Genomic DNA, 21,590 nt, shown 5'->3' on the forward strand with positions numbered 1-21,590 from the left:
CCCTGCCCATCACCTTGGCTGGACAAGGAAGGCATCGTGTCCATATGCTGGTTTTTAAATTATTATTCTACACAGCACAGTTTTATTTCCCGGTTCACGTTCAGAGGCTGTTCTTCATGTGCTTATTTACTGTTAAGCAAAGAAAGCCAGGGAAAATGATCTCCAAAGCAAATAAAGCCATGTTTCCATTTGGGAAAACTTAGAGGGAAAGCGCGTGTAGCTAAGCAACAATGCATGATGGTAAATGGGTCATTTTCCAAGGCATGAACTGCATGTGGATAACTGCAAGGAAACCAACCCCAGCCAGCACGCTGCCTACGTTTGAATTCTTGGCCTAAGTGATTAATAAGAAATTAGATGACTTTTCAATACCCCCGAGAGCTCCCTGGGTTGTTATGGGTTTTCTTCTCCCACTTTCAATCTCCACCCAAAACCTGGGACTCTCCGTTACGGCGGCTGGGCAGAGCTCTGAATACGGATGCGTTGCAGTGAGGTTCCCTGGACCCGAAGAGCGATGGGTCAGCTCCGCCACATCTCAGGGAAGGGGATGGGGACAGGGGAGTCCCACGGCAGGACTGAGGACCCTGCCACGAGAAACTTCCTCCTGTTTAGAGCGAGAGCAAAGCTGGTGTTTGCTCATGCATTAGCACCAAAGCCTGATCTCAAACCACCCCCAGCAGTACGTAGGGATGGCTTTGCTCAGTTATCCTCCCTGAGAAACTAGATGATCTCCACTGTAAGAAAAGGGGGTTGTTTTCTTACCGTGGGGTAACATGTTATGGATATACAAGGGTACTAGTAGTAGGATAGCACTAGCTATGGGATTGTAAAATTGTTCGGGAAGCCAGGAACAGGAGACTTTGCTGGAAGATAAAAGGGTGAGGTCAGGTTTGGCCGGGGGCATAACATCTACGTCACATAGCTGCTGCGTCGTGGGTGACAGTGCCTGGCCCAGCCATGGGTGAAGGGTGAGGGAACCCTTCAGCTTTGCATCCCAGGGCAGGAAAACTATTGTGTTGGGTTGTTAGGACTTTTTTCACAATAAAAGCAAACCTACAGACTTCAAGCTTTGCATTTGCAAAAGTAACCACTCATCTGGGCTTTTCCAGAATTCCTCCTACCAGGAATGGTGCCACCTTCAAACCAGTGCTGGCAATTCAGCCTGAAGGTCACCAAGTGGGATGGCAGCAAAGCAGGATAAGACCTGGCTTTTCCCAGACCTGCCGTTGATTTCCTCTTCCTGCCGCCTGCATCGCTGGCTGTGATCAAAATATACGCTGCCATGTTTATTAAAAAGAAAGAGTTATTGCAGGAAGGTGCTGGGATTATTCCTTTCCTCCATGAATAAAGTTCTGCAGTTCCTCTTAAAATCAGACCTGAGGAATTTACAGAGTGGTTATTGTACATTCCTTGGAAAAAAAATCTGAGCAAGTAGTTCCATTGCATTAAAGCAATGAATAGAGGAAGTGAAAAATATTTTAAATTCCTATATAGTGTTCTATTTCAAAAATGTCCTGGTTAAGAACATTAGAATTGGTGGGGTGCCTTTTTTCTCTCTCTTTTTTCCCCTCTAATTTCTCTGAACTTGTTACAAGTCTCCTTCCATTTTGCTTACCATTTCCAAGCGACCAAATAGAGAGAGGCCTGGAACGATGACAGAGATGCGAAGTGCACAAAAGGACCGGAGTGTGGTCCGATAATTCTGTAATTGGAACTGCTTGAGGCGAAATTTTTTTTCAAGCCAGTGTAAATGGGGATCGCTGAAACCCTTAACAATCGGTCTGTCAGGCTGCTTCTTTAATGGATTGCTCTGTTTAACTCTCTCTGTTTGTCACTGGCAAGATGACAAGAGAAATTAGTGTACTGGAAAATATAAGGTAACTGGCAGCTCCCCAGCCCGGTTCCACGGCCCCGCAGACCCCAGGGTGCCGCAGCGCCGGAGCCTGGCTCACTGGCTGCTCTGCCACCTCTGTGGAGGAGGAGGAGGAGGAGGGGAGCTTGCAACCTCCTGCCCTTCCTAGGGGTAAAGGTCTGCAAAAATACCCATCGGCTCTGGGACAGACATCGTGAAGACTGTGTGTGGGGAAGAGGGGTGTCCCCGATGGCCGTGGGGGTCCCTGAAGCACTGTGCACAGCTAGGATCGGGGTGGGGAGAGGACGTAAGTGTCCTCCCAAGGCCAAGTCCCAAACCTTTCATCAGCTACAAAACAGCTTTGTCTTCTGCTTTTACACCACAAATACTTTTTTTTTTTTAAGCGCTGTGGGTTAATGTCAGTATTCTGGGGGCACTGGGTGTAGGGTGGGAACACTCACCATTGGAGAAGATGCTTCCAGTTTGTGTGTGAGCGTGAGTGTGCATGAGCACATGTGAGTGCGTGCAAGTGTGCACTGCCTTGGAGATGCTCCGACACCTCCATTGTTCGCAGCCAGGCTCTGAAATTTGGCAGCGACGATGCCCCGAGGCTAGAGATGTACCTTTCGCTTTTCCCATGAAATTCCATTCTGGTTTGGCTGAGTTATAAAAAAAAAAGTTTGAAAATCGCCATTTCCCTTCTGCTGCCTGCATTCCTCAGGAAAACTTTGGCAGCCTGTCAAAACAATAACTGAACGTGAACTTTCTAAAGAGCTGGCCCGGTGCTGTCTGCCAAAGCAGCAATTCAGCACAGCTCAGCGCGGCGTGTCCTTTCCCTCACCCCCCTGTGCCCACCCCCTCGCACACCCATCCCCGGGCACCCTTTGGGGCAGACGTGCCCACTCCGGACACCAGTGGGCAGAGCACAAGGTTGGCATACACAAAAGCCCGGCTGCAAAAGCCACACACACCTCCTCTCCCCTCGCCAGAGAGCAGCTTTCTGCTTCCAACCCTGACCGTTACTCCTGCAATTTTTGGGGCAGAAACCTCTGGAGCCGTGAGGAAAGGCCAGTCCAAACCTTGCTGAGGAATACCTTAGGTCCAGCTGCAATAACCTACGTTGTAGACATTTATTTAAAAGATCTTATTCCTTTTTCTTTTTTTAAATGTTATTTCCTATGTTAAAAGAATGTTGTTTACAATGCAAAGCCAAATGCTTTTAAGTTAGGAAATGCCTAATGTATGATTCCTCGCACACTCAACTCCGTGTGCATGTATTGTGCTACGACCTCTAGGTGAGCCCCTATTTCAATCTCTTTCCTTCTTGTGTGGAAGAGGGCTGCTCCGACAGCGGTAAATAAGACACTTCCTAACACTGAAGTGTTTCATTTGAATGCTTTTGCGGACCGCATATTATTCTTTAATACAGGTTTTTAATGCAATGTGTAATTTTCAAACCAAAGCACCCGATTTCGGCACACTTGCCAGAGTTTTTCTTCACCACAGAAATGCGGCCGCATCTGGGGTGGAGCAAGGCAACTGTTTTGCAGTCTATTAGGACATAAAATTACTCTAAAGCACAGAGGAGGAAGCAAATTCTTTTTTAAAACCACCCATTACATTTCACATGAAGGTGCAGGAGTATGCGGGGAGGGAAACTGCTGCTCCTTCACCCCCACAGGGGTTAATACTCTTAATCTGGTGGCAAATGCTTCGTGGTCCTGGGGTATTTTCGGGGCTCAGATTGTACAATTCAAGGGACGGACAGTGCTTGCACCGTCCCCGTGCTGCCAGCACCGCTCTGGTTCAGGAAGACAGGATGAACCTCTGCCTTTCCCACCACTTCTTCTGCCAGCAAGCTCCAGGTTTGGCTTGCAGCACGCTGAGCCGTGCTGAGACCCCGGTGGCAGTGTGAGCCAAAGCAGACTAACCCTCCTGCCTTCCCTCGTCTCCTCATCACCAGGAGGTGAGAAACAGGCAGGAATAATCTGTTAACTAAACCCAACCGCCGCAACTGGTTGTTCTCGTGCTGTTACTTGCAAGATGCGGCTGCCCCCGTGGGAAGGTGGCCACCAATTATGGCAGATACTCCACAAATCCCGGTGTCTGTGCAGTGCACTGCCAGTAATTTTGCGTAGCATTTACTGCCGGGCAGGGAGTCGTCCTTTCCAACGTGAACACAGCTCTACCTTCTACAAGCTCCCCTCCAGCGAGACCCTGAGCTTGTGCTAACAGTGAAGCTAATATTTGGCTCTCAGGAGTGGCCAGGAGTCTCCAGCCAGCCCCAAAAATCTCTCATCATTTCAGTGCATTTGGCTGGCAGCACTGTGGATTCAGCCCCCCTCCCTCCTCCACCCCTCCAACTATAAAAGCCTGTTGTGGCCTACATTCAGCTGTCGGATATCACATTATCATGGCTCGGCAAAGAGGAAACCAAGCAGTTTGGCACAAATGGCTTTTCTGTGTTAGCCGGTTCCAGCGTGGGTCCGTTCGGCTCCTTGTGAAGCACATGGAAGCGCTCAAAACTTCAATATTTAATCTTGCCTTGAAATGCAAATTGTCAGATCCAAGGAAATGAAAGCGAGCGAATGCATGGCTGTCGACACGGGGACAACGGGGAGGCAGCAGACATTGTGCTTGCTTCTTGTCTTTCAGCCTTAGCGTGGGGCACCAGGACCCTTTCTCGAGCACTGTGCCCCCTGCTCAAGCATTGTCATTATCATCATTATTTTATTTCAGTGTTTGAATGCAGCTTTTCCCAACTTGGGGTGATCTAGTGCTCAGCCAGACCTCGAGCATCCCCGAGCACTCAGCTTGCTCCCAGTTTTGTTTCTGTTCTCTGAGGGCACTGCCATGGTGCTGGATGCTCAGATTTTGTGCCCATTGATGACAGACACACAGGCAGAGGGGATTTTGCAGTGTGTAAGGCAGCACATGTGCCTTTCTCTCCCCCCTCGGCACGCATATGCATGCAACCATTTGCCCCTATTGCAAGGCAGGCAGTGGGGTAGGAAAGGGAGCACCCCATGCGCATGTGTGTTGGGAGCCAAGTAATCCTGGATATTTTATAAGCACAGTTTTGAGAAATAAAAACACATTAATATTCTGTTCTCTCAAGGCATTATCCTACTGTTTACCATTACACACAATCCTTTGCCTTAAATTGCATCTTTGATTAAAGCAGCAATGAGAGAAACCAGTGCTAATAACAAAATGTATTCGGCTTTAAATCACTAAAGTGAAAACATCAATAAGCTGTAACCATCAGTGCCGCCATGAAAATGAAGGCAACCACCATGGGAAACAGCAAGGATGAAATCTACTTTGCCAGCATAAAAGCCAAGTAATTAGGTCTTATGTGGGTGGAACTTATAATGAGGTGCAGGAAGGGGGAAAATGAATTTCAACCCTAGCCTGCCTCCTCCTCCCCTCCTCCTGCCAGAGCTGCTAATCCATGTTTTGGGGGCTGCTGTAGGGACAGCAGTCCCATTTCTCAGCTCTGGAGGGTCTGCAAAGCAGTGTTCAAACCTCCACCTGCACCCACCGCCCAACCCTCATGGGGCTGAGCAGCCCTGCCCCACGCACCGCCAGCAGATGGTTTGTGCCCATGGTACCAACTTAAATATCACTGGGGGAGAGGGGGGTGCTTCCAAGGAGGACACTTCACTTTGAGCAAGCTCGAGCTGATATATTGTATCGGCCCAAGAAATTTAATTTAAAAATTAGAAAAAGGAATCATATCTGCTTATCACGGATTAATCAGAGTTTATGGATGGGGATATAAAATTAATTTATCTACAGTAAGTTATTTGAATCAAAGCTCTGTGCTCCTCTGCAGCTGTCCATCCCTCAAGGAGCTCTATTACTAGAACAGCACTGCTCTCAGTTGCTTGGCATGGAAGTTGTGATACATCGGTAAACTTCAGATCCTCTGCACCCAGCTCTTCCCACATACTCTTACGTAGGGTATAGCTTTTCAGTTATTCAATGTTGCAGTCATCCTCCAGTTCACCTAAGCCAGGAGTATGTTTTCAGGAGCTGTCTACCTAGTGCTAAAGCAGGAGAAATTAGTCACAACTTAGTCTTCCATGCTTCTATGTGCAAATAAAGCAGACAACTTCAATGCTGGGTTTTCTAATGTTCCCTGACATCTCCACAGCAGATCAAGGTGCTCATCCATCCTTGTGCCTGTGTTATTGGTTGGAAGTCTCCGGAAAGGGCTTTTTCTTAATTTCTCAACAGCTGTCATTTTGCCTTTCTTTTAGGATACTTCACCGTGCTAAGACCAAGGCTGACTGCCGAGCTGGCTGCATTTCTGCCTCCCAACAGTGCTTGTGGGCTGCGGGCTCAGGGTCTGGCCATTGGGATATGGCTGGCAGGCAGGCTGAGGTTCAGTTCCAGGTGTGTTTGCAGCTCAGATTTATCCCAAGGCTTGTGAGAGGTAGCCATCCGGTTTGGTGCCTTTTCCTCTGCTTTTTTTCCTCTGGTTATGTAGCTATTAAGAGTGTTGGGTTTTCCTGAGGGTTACACTCTATAGTTACTGAACGGTTATGATGCCCTCTGAAACGTTCAGGTTATCATTTGGAATACACAGCAGGCAGCTGCCAGGGATCTGCGGAAGTACGGCGGGGAGGAGAGCCCGTGTTTCTGGCAGCAGCAGCAGGGCAGGCAGCTTGGGGGTGGTGCGGTGGGGTCGGCCAGCTCAGGCCCCTGCCGGGGATAGGGACAGCGGCTCTACCTGCGAAGGGCCCGCTGGGCCTGGGCCGCGGCCCTCTCCCACAGAGCCCATCCCCAAAGGGGGCCCGGCCCTGGCTGGAGGGTAGCAGGTAGGCCCGGCGCTGCGGGGACCGGCTCGGGGGGGCATGCACACACACCCCGTCCGTGTGGGCAGGGGCCGTTTGCCCCACCGGTAGCGTCGGGGCCGGCTGCAGCGCGGGGCGCACTGCCCAGCCCGGGGGCTGCCCCGGCCGAGCTGCGGGGCCCGGGTCCGCCAGTGCCTGCCCGCTCGGCCCCTCAGCCCCGTCCCCCCTCTCCGCCTCAGCGCTCGCCTTTCTTTGTCCCGCTTAGTAACTGGGGCTCGCAGCCAATCACCATCGAGCCGGCCGGCTTCGCCGCCAGCTGATTGGGTGAGCCGGCCGGAGCTCTCTGCCAATCCCGACGCTCCCTGCTCGCTCAGACAAAGACAGCAGCTCTGGCAACTGGGCTCGACTCCCCCCGCCCCCCGCGCGTGCTCCGCGGCAGCAGCCCCTTGGCGACAGGCCAGCCGAGGGACCTACCACCTCCCCTGCTCGCCTCAGAAAAGAGGGGGGGAGTCGCTAGGAAAAGGCGGCGAGAGAGGCGGCCGAAGTGGCGAAAAGTTAAGAAAGTGGGGAAATAGATTTTTGTTTTGTGCCAAGCTTTCTTTCTGGACATGTCTCTGCGGCGCGAAGAGAGACGTTTCCTCCTTTTCCTTTTTTTTTTTTGCTCACACCCTCCTCTGCCTCGTGGAAGCGCCCGCTCGCACAGCCCCCCCCCCCCCCGGTCCTCCCCGAAGGGGTTAAAAAGCCGGCGCGAAGCCCCGCCCCTGGGGCCCCTCCTGCGCGGCGTCGGGGGGCGTGGCCTCGTCCTCGGCAAGAGGCGGTTGGCGACGGTTGGGCCCCTCAGAGCCTCTTAAAATGAAACCTAGCGGGGCCGGCAGCACCGCAGAGAGCCCGGGGCTGCGACCTGCCGGAGCCGCCCGGCGCTGCCGCCTGCGCTGTGCGGGGCTGCCAGCTGGGCACAGCGGGCGACGCCGCCGAGGGCTGTCCGCCCAGCGCTGAGCTGAACCGAGCCGGCGGGGACCGCGGGCCGAGCGGCCCCCAGCGCTGCCCGCCCCGCTCGCGCTCCGCGCCCGCCGTTATTGTTGCCCGCCGTCCGCTCCTTTCTCCTCCGCCGGCGGAAAGAATTCATCCAGAGACCGAAATCGCCCCTTTTTATCCGCTTCTTCCCACCTTCTCCTTCCCCCCCACCCCCCTTTTTGTGTGGGGGTTTTGTTTTTATTTCAGCCCTTTCAAAAATACCCCGAAAATGGCGATTTTTAGCGACAATTCGGGAAAGTGGCTTTTCTGTGGAAAGGTGTCTTTTTAAACAAAAAGAAGCACTCTATATATTATATATATAACTACCTATCTTAGTTCCTGCAGGGCAGCTGCTGAGGTGGCTTGTGTGGTGGGGTTTTTTTAGTTAAGTTTAATTTTGCGATTTTTAATTTTTTTTTTTTTTTTTTTGCGAGAAGTGCTTTTTTTTTAGAGCGAAGTGGATTCTTCTTGGCTTTCCCCCCCCCCCCCCCTTTTTTTTCCCCCCTTCTCCATTAAAAGCCGAGAAAACCAATCTCTTATTTATAAACCTGCCGGGACTTGACTGTCGCGATGTACAACACGGTGTGGGATATGGACCGCGATGACACGGACTGGAGGGAAGTGATGATGCCCTATTCCACTGAGCTGATATTTTACATTGAAATGGACCCTCCAGGTAGGGAGCCGAAGCCTGTGCACCCCTCGCAGCGGGTCGGGGCTGCCTTTCATTCCTGCCTTCTCTTCCCTGCCCGTCCTCCCTCCTTCTTGCAGACTTTTCCTGTTTGAAAAAGGAGGGGGAATCTGCAGAGGGGGAGGAAAAAAAAAAATCTGTAGTTCAGCTTTGTGTAAACTTTTCAGGGACTTGAACCTGTTGTCTCCTGGGCAAAAGTATTTTAATACTGTTTTTGGGGGAGGTGGGAGGATAACTGCAATTTGTGGTGCCTTTTGGGAGGTGGAAGGAGGCAGGAGGAGAGCTGCTTGCAGCCCCTCTCCTGAGTCTCCTTTTTTTAAGCCTTTATTGAAAACCGTATATTTTGGCTGTATTCACTTCTAGAGGAGCGTTTTTATTAGCCTCTTCACCTGTGTGCCTTTATGTGCCTGTAACACTTTGATGGTAGTGATTTACCTACCTCCATTCAGTTCCAGTTTAATCGCTTTTACAGTCTCTGAGACCCTTTTCTCGCCAGCTCTATTCCAGCATTGACAGATGAGGTGTGTGTTGTCGCTGGGTTTTGGTGCTGGGGGGGATAATACTTGGGAACAGGCTAGAATCCATCCCTGGAGGCACCATTACTTTGATAATGCTGAATAACCTTGTTCAAAAGGCTTTGATGCAACTTTTTTTTTTCCCCCTATGGATTGCCAGTGCTGAAAATGAAGAAATGTGTTTTCCCTTTGCTTGCCTGAAGTTTTTAGATGGTACAGAAAGTTTCTTTCATATCTGAAGAGTGAGGGAAGGCTCACAAAGAGAAGAGGTTGAGTCTTTCTTTGGTAATGAATTAAAGTAAGCATAAATGGGTACTGGTGAAACCGTATCTATACCTCTAAGAGTCTAACAGGCTGAGAGAGCAGTAAGGTAATTGAAGGGCCTTTATGTTCTCAGGTCTCTGATCTGTACAGCCAGAAGGTACAGTAAAATATGCATCAAAAATCTTAGCCTGCAATTGATAGCAAATAAGTGCTTCTAAGTGATATCTTCTGTGTGGCATGTACTGTTAGACTTTTGAAATGCACTTTTCAGTCTCTGCTTGAATTGTGGCTTGTATCTCCAAGTGTGGTTTAGTCTCTTTGTTTCAGCACAGTGAGCTCTTTTTTTCCTCCCCTTAGGTATGTGGTGGTACTTAATTAAGGAGGTGATCATCCTGAGATTTTCGGATCTCAAGGACCTGTACTCACTTCCTCTGGTAACTCTGATGGTTTAAAAATGGGACAGATCTCTCAGACACACAATATTGGCCACTGCTCATTAAATTCTTGCTTAGCTGATACTACCTATTTTTAGGTGTTACTCACGAAAGCATGAAGTTCAGTCAAATCTATCTGCTTCTGTGAATTTTGGACAGCATCTTTCTTGTAAATGTTTTTGATTTTAACTGTTCATGAGCTTAGTATTTGTATTTGCTTGTATCAAGCAACAAAACCCCAAGTTCCATTGTAGGTGGCTTAAAACAATTGTGTGGGGTTTTTCATTAAAAAAAATAAAGCCCCTTGAATGGCTTAGTGCATGGAGGCTGTTAAAAAGAGGCTGGCCTAACTGAACTGGTCAGAAAACAACTTTGCGATATTTGTGCAGTAATTCAGCCATGCAGCCTTACAAAGTTTACATTAAGAAGCTGTGCTTCTGTCATCAATAATGCCAATATTTCCATCATTGAAGCCCTATTGCCAGGGATCAAGGCTCTGCGTAGTCCAAACGCCAGTTAGCAAAAGGACTTAATATTACACGCTGATCCCTGAAGTGCTCAGGAACTTAACCTTTCATATTTTTAAACTAGAAAAGCCAGAGCTGGAAACGACGCATGGGATGATCCCCATGTGTATGTCCTGATTTCATAGAACTATAACTTTTAAATTGCAGGAGGAGGGAGGGAGGGAGGGAGAGTGTGGCTTGCTTTTTCCTCATCCAGAGGTGGGGTGAGAAAGCATTTTCTGGTCTGGGATGATAGGTCATCCCTAAGGGCAGTGTGGAGGAATTTATTTGGAAGACTTAAACACTGAGCATGCCTTGAGATAAAGTCACTGCGTTTGCACCCAGTAACAACCACAACTTCATTTGGCCCGCTTCCAACAAAAATTTGTGAAAGTTTTCAGTGTAGCATTCCCCCGCGCGGTGGCTGGAGTGCCTGAGCAGCTGAATGGTGGCAATATGTTTTCTCAGCAGCGCACAAACTAACAATATGCAGCGAGTGTCCCCGCTGCCAAAGGAGGCAGCACGGTCTTTTGTTCACAGAACTTGCGTGAAGAGATCCCTGGTTGGTCTTTATACCGGGAGCCAAGTGTCTCAAATCATGCAAGACTACTCATGATATTACATTTTAGTATGTCTAAACTTCAGGCAGAAGACAAAAGCAAGGTGAACATAATGTGTGGTGTCACCAGTAACCTCTAAGTCAAGGGTGGGGATACTGTTTCTTGTTAAGGGCCAGTAGACCTTTAATTTATCTTGGCAGGCTGTCTCAATATCCACCTTAGCGTTGCCCAGTAATAACGCAGAAATAAAATCTGTGATGGCATGCAGCCTGCAGCACAGCCGTAGCTTCTGTCAGCCCTCAGTGCACCTGCACCAGCTTATCACTGTGCTTGTGTTTTCTGTCTGGGCTTGTAGGTGTAAATGGATGCTCAGAGCAGGTCCTGAAGCCTCTCTGCTAGAAAGCTTGGTCAAAAGTTCAAAAAATAATAATGAAGGTGATGCTTCTCTCATGCAGGAGGGTTTTTTTCCAGCAGAGGCAGGGTCAGGCAACAAGGGATTGCTACCTTTGACTCCATCCCTAAATATAAGAGCGGGACAGTTTTCCTAAATAGGGCGGTGGAACTAGGGATTCAGTTCCGCTAGCCTTGCAAAGCGAGCCTTACAGCAGTACTGCTAGCACAGGAGCAGCAGTGGTGACAACCAGCAGGGTGACTCCTGTTACCTAATGCTTTTTCCTTCTGCTTGCATGGCTTTTGGCATAATAAAATCTATCACTGGCATAAGGTAGGATCTGTATGTGGCAAATAATACTGGGTGCAACTAAATCACTCAAGACAAAACTGGAACTATCAGTTGCATATAGCTAACACAGTAGCTTCTAAACTTTCTGATCAGGGTTAATTTAGAGTATTATGGCCATAGCAGCATCATATACTGGTTCTGGCATTAGGAAACTGGCTGTCAGGGATTCACTTGCATGTTTGTTCTTGCTGTGGGTTTTGTGTCTGAAAAGACAAGGAAATAGAATACTGGATTGAATTTAGTTTTTCTTTAATGACATCTGTTCTGATGTGCAAAAAAGTTGTTACTGCTGTAAGTTAAGTTTTTGAACAGAGGACGTTGAATTGACTTCAAAAGTTACCAGAGTACTTAAAGCATAACAACCTATGTATTACCTCGCTCCTAGTAAGTAGGACTAAGTAATGTCTTTCCCTCTGTAGATCTGAGATATATTATCAGTTGTGTTGATGATAAAATGTGTAATCACTGAATACATTTTGTCACAGTTGGATGAAAATCAGTAAGAGTGTTCCGCTGGGATTTCAGACACAGATGTCAGCAAAGATATTTGGCTCAACTACAAATTAGAGGTTAGTTTCATTTGTGTGGGTTATGAAGAAAACCACAAGTTTAAAGTAAGCTTACTAATGCAGAATGGGCTCTGTCTATTTATGAGCAGATAATAGAGTAAGTGTTTGTCCTAAAGCTACGTGAAAGCTACCTCTTGGAAGCCTGTTAGGCCCAAATATGACCGACTACATTTAGAACTTGATCCAACTGTCTTTTTTTGAGAATATTACTCTTCCTTGCCTCGTGTGCTGAGACCGGCTGTAACAATGCTACTGTTACAAAATGTTTTAATAATGGGGGGGGGCAGCAGCAAGAAACTATAGGCCGCTTAGTTTAGTCTACTTTGCAAAAGCAGCACTCCCTTTGAATGAGACAACTATTCAAGGGAAAAAGTGCATTTATTCATTATAGTTTCTATTTTCTTCTCATATATAATTTGACAACCCTTGTTTTAAGGGAATGATACTATAATTGTAATTGGGAAAACATAGGGTTCTGATCTCAAGGGCAGTGTTTACTCGGATATCAGTCGTGCTGTATCATTATCAATGTTATAGTGGAAACTGAATGTGGCTTCTCAGATGGGGTTTGTGGTATGCGGTAGCCAGATGTAGGTGAACGCTGCGTGTCTACGCCTGACTAGTTTTCCAGTGGGAGAACAGATGCAAATTTTAATAGCATTGTCAGTATTGTCCTTCAGCTTATCTGAACTGACTCCAGAAGCTTATCAAAGAAAGGTTTTGCTCTTACACATCTTAAAAAAAAAAAAAAAAAAAAAAGTAGTTCTACTAGTGCATGTAATCAAGACAGCAGCACTGTAGCAGCAACTGTCTTTGTTGCAAATTTAAGTCTTGCTGAAACACACGTTTCCAAAAATGCAGATCTTGGGAGTTAAGAGTTTCCTTATTACAGAGGGAAGTTTGTGCAGACTGTTTTGGGGTAGAGCAGGGCATAAATAAGGCTTAGTCACTTTTATTCTGCATCTCCTGGAAAATGGTTTGAATTGTAGTCTCAGCTCCTGTGAGGACAGTGATGTGAATGCTTGTATTCTGGTTTTGTTACACCTAGATTTCTCTACTGGCCTTCGCGTTTAATGACTGCTGTAACCATTTTTTATTTCTGTTTGCAATTTCAAGCTTGCTTTTGCATTCCTTGCATTTGGTTTTCATTTTGATGGCTCTAACTGTTAAAGAATATCACTCATCAGCTTTCAATTAAATACGTGAACACAAAAAATAGCATCATTAATATAAAGTGAAATGATGTTTTGCTTAAGATGGGAGAGCCTGCTTTAGAAAGGCTGACAATTTTATCAGTAGGCTTTCAGAGGATGTAGAAATAGTTGGGGAGGGAAAGCTTGGTGAAGGGAGTTGTTCATCTCTGTGTTCTGTAAAGCTGTAGATTTATGCAAACTAAAATATGGGAGAACATTCTTAGAAGAAACCAAGCTTTTCACCACATGTTTGAAGGCAAAACCTGCAGCAAATGTTATTTCTGCAATTGTTGTTCCAAACAATTTTGTGTATTGCATGATGCCTATACCTGACAGGAGTTAATAACTGTGTTGCTCCCTTCTACCTCACCTGTTTAAAAGGAGAAGACTCTTCTTGGAGTTTCCTTTGGGGAATACTATTTTCCCAAGCAGCAGAGTTGACTTCTGCCTTTGCCTGCGTGATATCTTATTCCAGAATGAAGCTGTTTGGCCTTATCTTTGCTCTACAGCTTGGGAAAACAGAGAGGCATAGCTGGTCATACACATCTGCACCCAGTACTAAAAGCAATTGGGTGCCTTACATCATCTCATGTTGGTTGTTTAGTGAGTCACTTTTTGGGCAGAGAACTAGAGAACACTGGAAACAGCAGCATAAAGCATACTTTTATCGACATTCCTGTATGTTTTAAAGCTTAGGCTTTGTTATTGTCAAAAATACTGTTAACTGTTGAAATAAGTTGCTGTAAAACTTTGGCCCCATTAAAGCAATAGGTGTGTTCTAGCTGGATTTTTTGAAACTCATTTTCACAAAGTAGGTTGCTGAGTAATGCTTAAAGAACAGTCTCTGCTTGTGTACTAAATGCCCCTATGGAAATGAGTCAGATTTTCTTTTTTTTCTTCTGCTTTTTATCTCATTTCTTCTGACAGGTTAAAATCTGCACAATAGCTAAGTAAGCAAGAATTTGCTTCTCCACATAATCTAAACTACAGCATGTGAGCTGGTGCTGGGTCCCCAAACAATGTGAGGGGATGTTACCTCTTTAGAAGAGATTTTTCATTGTCCTTCATCTTTGCTGTCCTCCACTCAATAGACAAAGATTTTGCAGTGTTTCAGTGAATACATTCCAGTACCTTAAGTTCCTCTAGTTCTTCTGAGAGAAAACCAGCTATATATAGGGAGTTTTATACGAATTCATACAGTTCAAAAGCAAAGTGTAAGTGGTGCCTTTTGTAGTCCTTTCCAAAAAGGACCCCAGCTGCCCTGCTGGACACCAGCTGCCTGGTGAATCCTGATGCCAAAGCACAATGCACTCTGAAGCTTTCCAGTGGCTGAACAGGATCCAGGTTCTTCTCTGGCTTTGAGTCCGGCAGCACACTTGAGATGGCTACCTTCCATCCAGTGCTCTTTGAAAAAGGAGATGAAATATTTCAACTGCTTCAACCTGTGACTGCTTCCAACAGTCGCCCAGGGTCTCTACCAGTTTTTGTGAACTGGAAAAACATTATTTTAATGATAGTTCATAGGAATGCTACTTCTTCTAATATCAGATATCCTTGTGGCTGACTCATAGTTATTTAGCAAAGGCTTGAAAAACGTTGTGTTTCTCAGCACAAAAATTTGAGTTTGGACCCCACCTGGAGTACAGTGTTCAGCTCTGGGGCTGTCAATGTAAGAAGAACATGGCCCTGTTGGAGCAAGTCAGGAGGAGGCCATGAAGATGATCAGAGGGCTGGAGCACCTCTCCTATGAAGACAGGCTGAGAGGTGGGGTTGTTCAGCCTAGAGAAGAGAAGGCTCTGGGGAGACCTGATAGCAGCCTTCCAGTACCTGAAGGGACCTACAAGAAAACTGGAGAGCAACCCTTTACAAGGGCATGGAGTGATAGGACAAGGGGTAATGGCTTTAAACTAACAGAGAGTAGATTTAGGTTAGATGTTAGGAAGAAATTCTTCCCTGTGAGGGTGGTGAGGCACTGGCACAGGTTGCCCAGAGAAGCTGTGGATGCCCCATCCCTGGAAGTGTTCAAGGCCAGGCTGGATGGGGCTTTGGGCAACCTGGTCTAGTGGAGGGTGTCCCTGCCCATGGCAGGGGGGTTGGAACTAGATGATCTTTGAGGTCCCTTTCAACCCAAACAATTCTATGATTCTATGAAATAAAAAAAGAAACCAAACCCAAAACATATGAATCCATATCCCCTTTATCTTGTGTGTTCTTTGACTACAGAATAACTTGAGTTTTGGTTTGGTGTCACTTTGGAGCTTTTGTACTTCAGCTCAGTTTTCTCTTTCCAAACATAGACCTCCCATTTCATTCTATTAGCTGCTACTACTTACTCTCTGTTACTTTCTTCATCTTCCCCATGAAAGAAAAAAATCCACAGGGGCCATTTTTTCAGGGTTTTTATCTTCTGTACCCTTATCCTAAATTTCAGCCTTTGTAGACGCTAAAATCTGATTCTGCACATGATCATCTTTGCTCTTGGATTAATTCTTTCCTTCCATGCCTCTGTCCCCTCAAAAAAAATAAAAAAAACCCACAAAAACACCCCAACAAACCAAAACCAGAGCTGCTACTGCAGTGGAGCTAAAGAAAAATTGCTGTAATGAGGGAACACAGCCCACTGTTTGAGTGTGTTTTGCTTTGAATGTGGGCACTAGGGCTTACACTCCAACACCTGCCCCAGGAAAATGTTTTAGAGATGGATGAAAGGTTCACTGGCAATATTGTGTATGTAAATTCTGTTGTCTGTCAAAACCCAAATTTGTACATTGCAATTAAATTTCCCAGGCTGTCGGTACTCATGCTGCACTGCCCTGTATAGTCATCTCAGGGATATTATAGGAATATAGATTGTTGGCCCTCTGAGGAACTGCTCCCAAGTGTCAAATTAGAAGTCTTTGGTGTTTGTGGCATCTTTACTCTGATTCATCACCTGTCTCCTGAAGGATAGAAAGAAATTTGAATCAAGGAGATGAATGTTTAAGAGCCTTTCCACTTCGAAGGGTACAGTACAGTCTTTCTGATAAGTTTTGGGACAGTGAAAGAAGTCAAACTGCTGCTGTGAAATGGATTTCATTAAAATATTTTGAAGATCACAGCATGCTTACATGCGGGGATTGAATCCACTTCTTTTGTTACACCTTGAGATCTCGATATGAGCAATGGCCGTGCAGTCTGACCCTGGCTAGACTATTCCATGCCTGCTCTGAATCTCAGCTTCTGCTGAGGGCACTGTGTAGGACTGCATGGGTTGGGACTTCTGCCTCAGTGGAGCTTCCTTCAAGATCAAGGTTCTTAGAAAAGATGATGCGTGACAAAACATACAACAATTTTCCTCTGAATACTTTTCTACCTTCACATTTCTTCTGGAGTGTTGATTTGAAATGCACCTTTTGATCTTGATTTAGATGGCTGTCTGTTAGCAATTTAGACGGTGTTGAAATATTGCTACTTTGGTAACTAGAAAATAGTTTGACATAGCGCAAGGACAGGTGCTGTATAAGGAACAGTTTTACATACTGCTCTGAAAGATGTGAGCTAGTGGTAAGCTGAAATAAAAGGCTGCTTAGAGCAGCAAGAGTCACATGTATTTACAGCTGTATTATTATTATTATAAGTAGGCTCTTGTGCAGTAAACTTCTCAGTAGCACCGATTATTTCTGTGAATTAGCTCTCCTATGAGGTTTGTACCTGATGCCTGGATGGATGGTTAGTCTTTGAAATATCTGGGGAAAACAGCCCTGGGCTTTTTTATTTAAAATGGCTTTTTCTTTTGGCTTTAAGTCTCCTAGCCATAGTGTGTCACTGCTCGGGTCTGACTTCATTCTCCGTCTTCCACAATGAAAAGCTAGTGCTTTGTTCTCAATCACTGTAGCTCTGTGCTTATTCTAAATTTTGTGTTTTCCTTGCTATTATACAAAAATCAATTTCCATGTATTGACCAAAGAGTATTTTTTAATAGCCATTTGAAGACTACCTGTGGAGGGGTAGAAAACATGCTGTGGTACTTCTTCTGTGAAGGCAGATGAGGAACTGCTTTAGTTAATATGTGAAAAGGAGAATTTACTTGCTCCTTGCATTTTATATTTACTTTTATCGTATAGTCTTCTAGACCTGCCATTGGATACTATAAAGTACAGTTGTTGGTATTGAATAGTTCAGATTTTCGTAGACAATAAAATATCTGCTGAGGACTTTCATCCAAAGAGTTGGTGAAAGCCTGGGCTTTCTGGCTAGGAGATAAAGCTGTTCGTTCCTGAAGTGAGATGAGCGTGTGATGCTGGGTAGTGACAATCTTTGAGTGATGAAACATGGCAAAAGTTCTGAAATGTATCCAGCTTATTAATAGTGTGTTAATTATGCTTGGTAGGTGGAAGAGGGCTTGTCCTTTTTATCCTCCTCATGTTAACTTTGGGACAGTCATCTCAACCCTGTTGATCATGGAACCTCTGACGCTGCTGTAGCTTTGCAGCTGTTATGCTATGGTCTGGGTTGAAAGGAAAGCTGTTTTTCATTGAGTAGTGAAAATAATTGAAAAGTTGAGGGTTTTTGGCTTTGCAACTTCATGCAAAGGCTGGAACGAAGAGGAGACGCTGTGTTACTTTATAATACAGGAGTCAAAGATCGCAGTGCCATTTGTCTGACAGTGAGCATCTTCCATTTCTTCCATTTCAGTCCGTGAAGTTAACAAGCCTTGCAACACAGTGAGAGATGCTTGTGAACTGCCCAAAAGAGTTCTGAATTTGAGCCAGCCTCTTTTCACACACTGTTGTTGTCTACCATTCTGCGGGTGTCCCATAGCAGATAATCTTTTAACCTGTGCAGTAGCTGTGGATGCTCGTGAAGAACAGAGTGCAGCAGAAGTCTGGCAGGCTGTAGGAGGTGAAACAGTGGTTGGAGGTGTGGGAGAGGACTGGATAGCTGGGGAGTTTTCAAACAAAACAGATCTTTATCAAAAAGCCAATTAATCAAAACTGAAATATTTCTTAAAGGTGTTGGTTTTTATGAAAGTTCATAGAAACACAAGCAAAGCTATAATGGGAGTGTTTTCATTGGAAGCCTGCCTGGCTTTCTGCCAACTTGTCTGCTGTTTTCTGTAATGAGATATTGAAAGACTTCGGTTCTTTGAATATGGCTTACTCTTTGGCATCTTGCCTGTTTTGGGGGAGGAAAGCAAAAATGTGAGCATGCCTGAGGTTCTGTGGCCCGCAATAATGCGATCGAGTAGCTTCCTTCTCCGTCCCTTGAGGAGTTCTCAGTGCGTGTTAGCTGCCCTTTGAGGAAGGGCAGCTTCGAAGGGCATTGGTGCTCAGTACTTTGCGAAAGGGGTCTTGGCAAGAGAACTGACGACCTGAGATGTGGAGCTGCCAAGATAACTTACCTGCCAGTGGTGGGGAATGAACTGCTGTCAGCAGGTGCACACGACCCTCCTCTTTGTCAGCTGGAAAATCTCTGCAAATGCATGGTGCCTTATTGCTCTGGCTTGTACACGTAGTACACAATTTCATGGAAATGGTGTGCAAAAAGCACCTTTGTTCAGCTTTTTTTTTTTTCTTGAGTGTCTTGCAGGGATCTCGTGCAGCAGGGACAAGTACAGAACTATTGAGGGAGGGGAAGATTTTGAGACTTTACCTTAAAAGTGTTAGAGCAATTGAGAAAAGTGTTTCAGAAATTGACTAAGACTACAGAGAGCAGTTCAAGATTGAGGAGACTATTTTTAAAAAAGCTAGCCTATGTTTTCATTACAAGTCTTCATCTATACCTCCAGAGGGAAAACCCTTCTGTCCTTAAGGACTATGTCATTAAAATGTTAGTTGGCCTAACCATGGATTACTTGCATGTTTCCATAGTAATGTCACTTTCTAGACCTTTATATTACAGTGTGTAGGGTATCTACTGTACATCAGCCTCTTTGAAGCTGGGTAACTATCGCAGAAATCCTCTGATCTTTTTTCCTGCTTGTCACAATGTGCAGGGAGAATAGATTGAGAGCATCAGAAAGAAGGCTAGTAAACAAGCTCATGGAAGTGCTAAGACTTAAAATTGAGTTTATCAGAGTACTTGGTAGCTGTGATTATTTGTAACAGTAAGGTAGAGTTAATCCTGCATTTAAACCTGCTATGCTTTTAAGTATCTGGCCTGCAACTCTTGGAAAATACTGGAAGAAATAAGTTATGGAGCCATTCTTAGACTAAGTGGCATCTGCCTTAAAACTGCAAATTAGAGTTTAATCAACTGGCAGGTTTATCTTGTATGCAAATACTGTAGCCAGAGAAGAAATGGGCTGCTTGCCTGGATCCCGTGTGGGATGTAGCACTTGGAGACCCAGGGCATTCTTCATTTTTCACTCCTCCTGAATTAGTGCCATTGAAAACCCTCACACATAGGGCTCAGTGGCTCTTAGATCGTGTAAACTTGTAAAGTTTTTGATTCAAAACCTGAAGTGCATATCTCATGGAAGTCACAATGTACTTTGCTGAAGTTAAATTTGGGATTAATATAGCCTACTATTTTCTACAAGAGACTTTAATTTAAAAAAAATACAATAGTACTAAACTTCAGACACTTGCCAGCTTTCTTGGTCGTCTTGGTGTTGGAGGTGGTGTTGAATTTCAGGGAATCAAGTCGGTTAAATCTTCAGTAGCCTTTTTAAAAAGCAATTCTATGCAGTCAAGAAACCATCAAAAAAATTACCTTGGCAAGGTCTAATCAATAGGCTTTTCTCTCGAAGGACCTGCGCTGCGGCTCCGCAGAGCAGCTCAGCTGAAGCTACCTGCAGGAGCCGGCTCGGCAGCCTTCTGGGCCTGACGTCAGCAACATCCGATCCCGGGCCCGGCCCGCATTGGCTGCCGCCACCTCTGCTCCATCACCAGCTCTTTTTTATTTCCCCCTTGTAAGTGACAGTGATCTGGGATTGGGATTTAGCTCGAGCTAGGCTGCTTGGGGAAGCTAGAAAGAGGGAACTAGAGTTGCTAAAGAAAGAAAAACAGAGATGCCTGGTAGTGCTTGAGGGAGAGCCAGTCTGCTCTCATTGGTGCATGCCAGGTGGTCACTCGGGGCTGAACCTGATCTTGGGAATGCTCTCATGCAGGAGTGGAAGGGTGCAGCCGAGCTGTTGCCTTTTGGGTTTTGGAAAGATCTGTGCCATAAAGCTGTCCTAGACACATGGTAAGGGAGGGATCCTTGTGTATCTGATGCTAACAGCAAGTCCTTCATTAGAACAGATAGATCCATTGTGCTGTTAATCACTTGAGATCAATGTTCCTTCTCTCCCAGGAAAAAGGAGGCAAGAAACTATCAGGATCGTTCACTCTAATCAGAGCTTGTTTTGAGATAAAGTAAGATTGTGCCTGTGGCTAGATCAGAATTGGACCTAGTGACATGGAAAGAAACACGGCTGCTCTTGAAAGCATTTCTGTTGACTTCAAGCCAGCCTTATTTTACTTTACTGTAGGATTTTAGCTCTCTAATGTTCATCAAGTAAGGTATATTAGACTGGATTTTTTTGGAATTTAAATAAAAATCTGGAGACTCTTTAAGGTTCTCCGTAGCTTCTCATAGAAACATCACAGGATTTCTCCTAGCAGGGTGGTTAGTACCGTATAGGTACTAGTAAAAACTATTTTAGGATGCCTCTTCTATTAACCCATTGGGCCAGTGTTATGAGAGCAGCAGTAGGGTGGAAGCTGTTCTGTTACAGCAGACTGGCTGTGCTGTTACAAAATGCTCCCCTTGTGTCATCACAGGTTCTGGGCTGTGGGGTTTAAACTACCTTCGTGCTCAGTTCTCCATTTGTACAGACTACAGTCATATCAGGCTGAGGGGGTAGCCAAGAAACACTGAAATGGATGGGCATGTTAGTCTACTGGGTAAAGTAATAGCAAGGGCCTGGTTCTGTATCCAAGACAGGAAAATCTATTATGATTCAAAGAGCTCAAAGTATTGAAAGTAAAAAATTAGATCCATAGCTCTCTGGAAACAGGATCCACCCTTGCAAATACTTTTGTATTTTTCAAATGTGCAAGCTATTAAAAAGCATTTTTCAAAAGTCTATTGTGAAAAGGACTGGCTTCCATGAGTCAGGTTTTGCAGGAAATGGTCCAAGCCTTATTCTTCTCCCTGGAAGAATTTCCTTCCAAATTTCTCATGCAGAATGAAGTTCTGCAGACAGCCCCCTGATAGTGAGAACTGATCGCAACTGAGGGAAAGAAGGAAAACAACCCACCTGTAGTAAGGACACTTGGTGTAATGTCTAGTGCTCTGTGTCGCATGCCAAACTCCTGTTCCTTACTTTTCTGGTCTTTGTTGGTTTGCTCTTCTGTGCCCAGTGCTTTAGAGTGAGCCCTAACAAAGCTGCTAATTAATTCCACAGTATATAAAGGAGCAAGACTTAATCTTTCAAGGAGGGCCAGAGAAGTATTCAAGTACTCTAGAGATACTTGAAAGCCT

The 21,590-nt window shown here is 45.6% G+C and overlaps 1 protein-coding gene across 2 annotated transcripts in view; it reads left to right on the forward strand.

Moving 5' to 3' along the window:
• Positions 1-21,590, forward strand: part of PIK3R3 (phosphoinositide-3-kinase regulatory subunit 3) — an 83,023-nt gene that overhangs the window by 41,762 nt on the left and 19,671 nt on the right. Inside the window, exon 1 of one of the 2 annotated variants that reach the window (XM_010309574.2) lies at positions 7,457-8,344. The exons of the other annotated variant lie outside the window; for it this stretch is intronic. Coding sequence (XP_010307876.1) covers positions 8,239-8,344 — 106 coding nt within the window. The 5' untranslated portion in view covers positions 7,457-8,238. Of the gene's footprint in view, positions 1-7,456; positions 8,345-21,590 lie in introns of those variants that run through there. 2 annotated transcript variants of the gene reach the window in all.

Source organism: Balearica regulorum, chromosome 8 (assembly GCF_011004875.1).
Source record: "Balearica regulorum gibbericeps isolate bBalReg1 chromosome 8, bBalReg1.pri, whole genome shotgun sequence".
Lineage (NCBI taxonomy): Eukaryota > Metazoa > Chordata > Aves > Gruiformes > Gruidae > Balearica > Balearica regulorum.